Source organism: Nannospalax galili, unplaced genomic scaffold (genome assembly GCF_000622305.1).
Source record: "Nannospalax galili isolate Female #2095 unplaced genomic scaffold, S.galili_v1.0 scaffold4988, whole genome shotgun sequence".
NCBI classification, from domain to species: Eukaryota; Metazoa; Chordata; class Mammalia; order Rodentia; family Spalacidae; genus Nannospalax; species Nannospalax galili.
This window is the reverse complement of record NW_008358122.1, coordinates 1-6,693: the sequence shown is the minus strand read 5'-3', so window position 1 is coordinate 6,693 and position 6,693 is coordinate 1. Positions and strand designations below refer to the sequence as shown.

The 6,693-nt window shown below is 56.0% G+C and overlaps 2 protein-coding genes across 4 annotated transcripts in view; both read left to right on the top strand.

Moving 5' to 3' along the window:
- LOC103752527 (H-2 class I histocompatibility antigen, Q10 alpha chain-like) overlaps nucleotides 1-5,248 on the top strand; it is a 30,074-nt gene extending 24,826 nt beyond the window's left edge. The window contains exon 8 of the mRNA XM_029557824.1: nucleotides 4,849-5,248. Within this exon, the coding sequence (XP_029413684.1) occupies nucleotides 4,849-4,853 (5 nt within the window). The 3' untranslated portion in view covers nucleotides 4,854-5,248. The remainder of the gene's footprint in view (nucleotides 1-4,848) is intronic.
- LOC103752528 (patr class I histocompatibility antigen, A-126 alpha chain-like) lies at nucleotides 2,093-5,248 on the top strand. 3 transcript variants are annotated; one of them, XM_008856351.3, is made up of 8 exons: nucleotides 2,093-2,222; nucleotides 2,332-2,601; nucleotides 2,819-3,094; nucleotides 3,645-3,920; nucleotides 4,040-4,153; nucleotides 4,498-4,530; nucleotides 4,660-4,707; nucleotides 4,849-5,248. In XM_008856351.3, the coding sequence occupies exons 1-8, from the start codon at nucleotides 2,150-2,152 to the stop codon at nucleotides 4,851-4,853; spliced, it is 1,095 nt and encodes a 364-aa protein (XP_008854573.3). In that variant the 5' UTR covers nucleotides 2,093-2,149; the 3' UTR covers nucleotides 4,854-5,248. The 3 variants fall into 3 exon arrangements, with proteins under 3 accessions (XP_008854573.3, XP_029413682.1, XP_029413681.1); XM_029557822.1 differs by lacking the exon at nucleotides 4,660-4,707 and having other exon boundaries at nucleotides 4,975-5,248; XM_029557821.1 differs by lacking the exon at nucleotides 4,660-4,707.
- Nucleotides 5,249-6,693: the final 1,445 nt, after the last annotated feature.

Genomic DNA, 6,693 nt, shown 5'->3' with positions numbered 1-6,693 from the left:
CCCGCCACAAGTGGCTCACGATCACCTGTGACTAAAGCTCCACATGCCCTCTCCTGACATCCTTGGGCACAGCACAGGGTGTGCATGTATGCACACACACACGCACACACACACACACAGATCCATATACATACACATAAATAAATCTCAAAAGAAATCAAATAAAGAAACAAGGTTGGTGTGATGACTCAGCGGGTAGAGGAAGGTGCTTCCTCTTCAAGCCTGATGAGGGACATGATTCCAACCCCTAGAACCCAGGTAAAGGTGGAAGGAGAGAGCTCACCCCACAAAGATATCCTCAGATATCCCTACGCACATTGTTTATGGCACCCATACACTGTGTACACACACACACAAATAGCAAGTAAATTATTTTTAGAATTTCAGGCTGGAGAGATGGCTCAGTGGTCGAGAACACTGGCTGCTCTTGTAGAGGACCTGGATTCAGTTCCCAGCACCCATATGGCATCTGACAAATGCCCATAACTCCAGTTCCAGGGGACCTGGGTGGAGGGGGGAAGGAAGGAGCAAAGGCAGGTGAGGAGGCTGCAGGGCAGCACAGGCTCAGGGAGGGGAAAATGGAGCCTCAGCGACCCTAGAAATGAGGACAAGAAGGGACAGGCTGAGGGACAGTGGCTGAGGCCAGGAAGAGGCCTGAGAGATCTGGAGAGAAGAGCTTCATTAGCACCTTAGCAATCACAGGGTGCAGGGGATCTGGAGAGGAGTGAACCCCAGGGCACAGGGGTCCCGGTGGAAGTCGCCAGAATCTGCTGGTGCAGAAGTCGTCAGACTCCAGCTCCCTCGGTGGGGCTGTCTGCAGCACCCAGAGTCTCCAGAGCTAGAGGAAAGGCTTCTGGGCCTGGCTCTCCTCCCTGAAGACAGGCAGGAAGGCAGCAAACTGAACTCCAGGCCCTGAGGCTTGTCTGGGCAGAGCTGAGAACTGGCTAGAGTCTTCAGCGCTTGAGGACTGTCCCCCACTCAGGGAGAAGTGGGCCCGGAGGAGCAGACCTCCAAGAGTGCCTGAATGTGGTGCAAAACAGCCTAGCCTCGGAGAGGCTTGATGAAGAGGTGCACACAGGGGGTGAGGAGAGCCGGGTGAGGCCTGACACCAGGGTGGGTGATATGGGAAGGGACCTGGAACCCCAAAGCTATCTGGTCCTTCCTCCCCAGCACCCCTCACTCGACCACAGTCAGCACCGTGGAGCCACGCAGGCCGAGCGGACATTCACCGGACATTCACCGTAAAGCACTGAAATCAGAGATTCTTTTCTCTCTTTCCAACCGAGGACACGCCCAACAACCACCTATTCCCCACCCCCGCTACACCCCCATCGGGCTCAAAGGATCTCGAGGATCCCACTCACCAGCGGAGACACCCAAGTGTCCTGAAAAGGCCATTCCCACCGAGAGCATCAGGACCGGAGACTGTCCCATACCCAACCGTGCCACCTGCCCCTCAGCTGGCCTTGAAAACCAAGTTTTAGATTTCCCTAGAAGGAGCTGGGCTCTTAGTTGGGCCCCCAAGCAGCACCAATCAGGAGTCACTCCGCCCCGCCCCACAGGGCCCAGTTGAGCTCCGCCCCTCCGGGCCAGGATTTCCGCAAACCCCCAGCAAGGCAATAGGCAGTCTTAACTGAACTTACGCCACAAACCACTGGGTTTCCCTTGCACAAATGTGTGGGGAGTAAAAGCTGTTTACAGAGGAGAACTCTTGGGAAAGGCGTTTCCTAGACTCTAGAACATCAGAAAGATCCTCTGGAGGTAGACAAAGAAGAAAGAGGCTGGATCAAGGCCCAGATGGCAAAGTGGCTTCCAGAGCGGCGTCTTGGGGAGGGGGGAGGAGACGGAAATCAGCCCAGTCTCAGGGTCTCTCCTGGACTGCAGACAGTCTCAGGGCAGGACTCAGGGAGACCACGTGACAAGCAGCGCTCTGAGGTGGGGAAGCCAGAGGTGGGGGTTCCCATCCACCGGAGTTTCACTTCTCCATCCTAACCTGTGTCAGGCCCTTCTTCCCGGACACTGATGACGCGTCACAGTTCTCACTCCCATTGGGTGTCGGGCTCCTACAGAAGCCAATCAGCGTCTCCGCGGTCACCGCTTACTAGTCCACGCAGACCCGCCCGACTGGGACTGTTCCTGAGTCTCTAGAATGGGGGCGATGGCGCCGCGCACCCTCCTCCCGCTGCTCACCGCCGCCCTGGCCCTGACCCAGACCCGCGGGGGTGAGTGCGGGGTCGGGAGGGAAACGGCCCAGCCGGGCGGCCCCGCCCCGCTCCGTGTCCACCCGAGCCCCGCGCCCCTGTCCGGGGTCTCACCCCTATCTTCCCCCAGGCTCGCACTCCATGCGGTATTTCCACACCGCCGTGTCCCGGCCCGGCCTCGGGGAGCCCCGGTTCATCTCCGTCGGCTACGTGGACGACACGCAGTTCGTGCGCTTCGACAGCGACGCGGAGAATCCGAGGATGGAGCCGCGGGCGCCGTGGATGGAGCAGGAGGGGCCGGAGTACTGGGAGCGGCAGACGCGGATCGCCAAGGGAAGTGCAGAGACTTATAGTGCGAGCCTGAGGAACCTGCGCGGTTACTACAACCAGAGCGAGGACGGTGAGTGACCCCGGGTCGGAGGTCACGACCCCCCACATCCCCACGAACGCCCAGAGTCGCCCCGGGTCCCCAGGTTCAAAGTTCCGCCGAGGCTGTGGGATCCGCGGGGACCCTCGACCCGGAAGAGCCGCGGGAATTGACTGGGTTTCGATTTCCCTTGTGGTCGTTCGGGTGGGCGGGGCCTGGTGGGCGGGGCTGACCGCGGGGGCGGGGCCAGGTTCTCACACCTTCCAGAGGATGTCTGGCTGTGATGTGAATTCCCACGGACGCTTCCTCCGCGGGTACATTCAGTTCGCCTACGACGGCAAAGATTACATCACTCTGAACTACGACCTGCGCTCCTGGATTGCGGCGGACATGGCGGCTCAGATCACCAGGAGGAAGTGGGAGCAGGCTGATGTGGCAGGGCAATACAGGGCCTACCTGGACGGGACTTGCGTGCAGTGGCTCCTCAAATACCTGGAGGACAGGAAGGAGACTCTGCAGCGCGCACGTAAGAGGGGCCACGGGAAAATCCTCCATCTGCCTGGGACTGGGGCTCACGTCTCTGAGGAGGGAGGAAAATAGGATGAGCTGGACTTGTGCCTCTCTGTTCTGCAACAGCACGAGAAACTCAGTGTTTCTGAGTTTCCTGGTCCAGCATCAGAGAGTGACTCCAGGGCTCACCCTTCTCTAAGTTCAGAGTCTCAGGATAGGAGAGAAGATCCTGAAATAACCAACCAGCAGTTCCCTTCCATCTGCAGCCCACTGAACCATGGCCTCTCTCAGGGGAGGTTCTCTGTTCACTGGAGGTCTGACTCCAGTGATACTGAATCCTTCGGTCCTCACCCAGTCAGGACCAGAGGCTATAATCTAGAGCCTGGACTGCCTCACAAGGACTCTAGAACTTTCCAATGAATAAATTATCCAGATGCCTGTGACTTGGGTTTGGGGTATGGACCCCTCCGCACCCTACTTCTCCTAACCATTCCCAAGATGGTCACATGACCACTGGAGTCCCCAGGAACAATGCAAAATGTCTGAAGTTTTCCAACTCTTCTCAGATCACCCAAGGACACATGTGACCCATCACCCCAGACATGAAGGGGACATCACCCTGAGGTGCTGGGCCCTGGGCTTCTACCCTGCTGACATCACCCTGACCTGGCAGAAGGATGGGGAGGACCTGACCCAGGACATGGAGCTTGTGGAGACCAGGCCTGCAGGGGATGGAACCTTCCAGAAGTGGGCAGCTGTGGTGGTGCCTTCTGGAGAGGAGCAGAGATACACATGCCATGTGCAGCATGAGGGGCTGCCTGAGCCCCTCACCCTGAGATGGGGTAAGGAGGGGTGTGGGCACAGAGCCTGCTGTCAGGGAAAGCAGGAGCCTTCTGGAGACCCTGAGCAGGGTCAGGGCTGAGAGCTGGGATCAGGCCCTCACCTTCCCTTCCCTTCCCAGAGCCTCCTCAGCCCACCATCCCCATCTTGGCAATCGTGGTTGGCCTGGTTCTCCTTGGAGCTGTGGTCATAGGAGCTGTGGTGGCTGTTGTGAGGAGGAAGAGGAGGAACACAGGTAGGGAGAGGCAGGGTCTGGGTTTTCTCTCTTCTACTAGAAGTGTCTCTCCCTCATTAATGGGAAGCCCCGCCCACACACAAACTTTCCTGACTGGTCTGTGTTGACACTGCTCTGTAAAGCACATGGAAAGTGAAGGACAGAGTCATCACCCTGAGGACTGGGGACACGGGGACCTGATTTTCAGAGGTCAGAGGAGAAGGTCCCTGTGAGGACAGACAGTTGTTCAGTCCCTGCACCCCCTGTCCTCACACCTCCTGACCCTTCCCTGGACCTGCTGTCACAGTTCTGGAACATCCCTGGGGTTCAGGACTTCCCTGGTCTTACAGATTTTCTTCTCACAGGTGGAGAAGGAGGGAGCTATGCTCAGGCTCCAGGTCAGTGTGGAGAGAGGGAGGATCCCTGAGGCCCTTGGGGTGGAGATGGATCCCATGGGGAGTCAGCCAGCCCATAATTCCTCCTCCAACACATCCTCCCTGGCTCTGTGTCTTATTTCTTCTCTGCAGGAAGTGACACTTCCCAGAGCTCTGACCTCTCTCCTGAGGCTTGTGAAGGTGACACCTGAGGCCCTGGATTGGGGGTGGGCAAAGGGGACAGGACTGGGTCACAGGGACTCTCAGAATTCGGACATTTGAGTGAGTGGTGGGTGTTGGTGGTGGTGTCTTTATAGACTTTTCATGACCCTTGTTCTTCAGCTTGAGACAGCTGCCCTGTGGGACTGAGGGACAGGAGATGTGTTCAAGTCTCTTCTCTGACTTCAAGAACCACTGGATTGTCTTTGGTGGCAGTGTCTGAAGATGTCTGCTTTCTCCTGTGTGCAGTGTGAAGACCTGGGGAGATCAGCCCAGCCCTGTCCCTGCTCTGTCCTGTGTTCCCTTCCACAGCCAGACTTCCTGTTCCAGCACAGGGGGGCGGGGACGTCTCCATCCTGTCAGCTCCATGCTGCACTGAGCTGCAGCTTCTTACTTCCCACTGAAAGTAAGAATCTGAACATGAAGTTGATATTCAAATCCTTGACTAAGAGGTCTGTGATTTAATTAACTGAGAAAAATTGCTGAAGTTTGGTGGAGAAAATAAATGACAGCCTTGAGAATCTTCTAGAATCTGTGTTTCTATCCTGTGTGTCAGGAGGGACAGGAGGAGGCTGTGGGAGCCCAGTGTGGACAGGGCTGTGCCAAGCTGGAGCTCAGTCCATCGTGGACTTTGACGTGGTCACTCCTCAGCTCTGTCACCTCCTGGGCTCTTTTGTCCTTGTCACTTAGTAGGACCACATGCTGACAGAGTGTGTGATCACAGGAACAGATTCATGGCCAGAGCCTTGTCCTGTCTCTAGGATGAGGGGCAGCAAGGGCTCCTGTGTCCACGTCAGCCTGGCTCGAGCCTGGTGTAGCCTCAGCCCCATCCTCCATGTGTTTCTTGTCCCTTGGTTTCTGTGGAGGACGAGGCCTGTTCTTGTTCCTGCAGATGCTGCTGCTCTCACTGTCCTTTGGGGTCCCTGAGTATGACAGCAATCGGAGGTGGTTTTCCTGTCGTTGTCCCCACCAGACACAAAAGGTCCTGCACCCGGGAAACTATGGATTGAGGAGATGAATGTCAGACCCCTGAGCTCCCTCCCCCCTTCCACGGCTGTCTCCTGAGTTTCTCTCCTTTCCGTAATCTTTATGGAACAGTGGGATCAGCAGAGAGGACGGATGCGCAGTGTCTCGTTGGATCAGGTCCTGTTGGAACTGTGTTCTCTGCTCACCTCCCCCTCATCCCCCATCACTCTGGGAATCTTGATGCTGCTCCAATGGCAGCTCAGGTTTTACATACAGTGTCCAGTGTAGGTGTATATTTAGGTAGAAAATAGATCAATCAGTCAAGTTCAGAATGAAGACAGGAGAGGGAGGGCAGGGCTGTGGGAAAAGCTCGGGTGACCGACCTCAGTGTGACAGCAACTTGTGCTCAGCTGCCACAGACCAGTATTTGCCTGAGGTTGCATTAATAAAGGTAGATGCCTAGAAAATGGAGTTGGTGAGTGAAATTCTCCTTTTGGTTAAGACACTCCTTCCTAGATCTAAGGGATGTTAATGTTCATCAAATACAAGAAATCCAGGAGACTCAGGAAGCTCACAAGGCCCATCCTGGGGTTGCGTAAGCAGTAAGCTGTCACATAAACAATTCCTAAGGGAGAGCTGCCTACAAGCTGGGGTGGGGGGTGCTCTAATGAAGCACTGTCTTGAGTGGACACTCAGGCTGGGGTGGGCTTCTCAGTGATGCTCCTGCCCAGTCACCCGTGCTCCTGAGTGACCCCAGTAAGGTGACTGGTTCTCCAGGCTGGACGTGGATGGAATCTTTTCTGCAGTCTGTTTGTCACTGTGTCTGTCTGAGGTGACTGGAAACAGACTCCCCAGGAAGTTCATGCAGCAACATCCATGGTGATCGTCCACAGATGTTCTGTGTGAATGTGTGACATACTCTTTTGTTGCATCTACAACATACCATGGAGAAAAACATAACTGTGTTCAAGGCCAGCCTGGTCTACATAGTTCTAGGCCAGC

What these genes read in the sequence shown, in the direction of transcription:
- LOC103752528 (XM_008856351.3), top strand. Translation starts at nt 2,150, where the DNA reads ATGGGGGCGATGGCGCCGCGCACCCTCCTCCCGCTGCTCACCGCCGCC. An exon ending in GGAGACTCTGCAGCGCGCAC is followed by an intron (nt 3,095 to 3,644) that starts GTAAGAGGGGCC and finishes AACTCTTCTCAG; the next exon opens with ATCACCCAAGGACACATGTG. An exon ending in GCCCCTCACCCTGAGATGGG is followed by an intron (nt 3,921 to 4,039) that starts GTAAGGAGGGGT and finishes TTCCCTTCCCAG; the next exon opens with AGCCTCCTCAGCCCACCATC.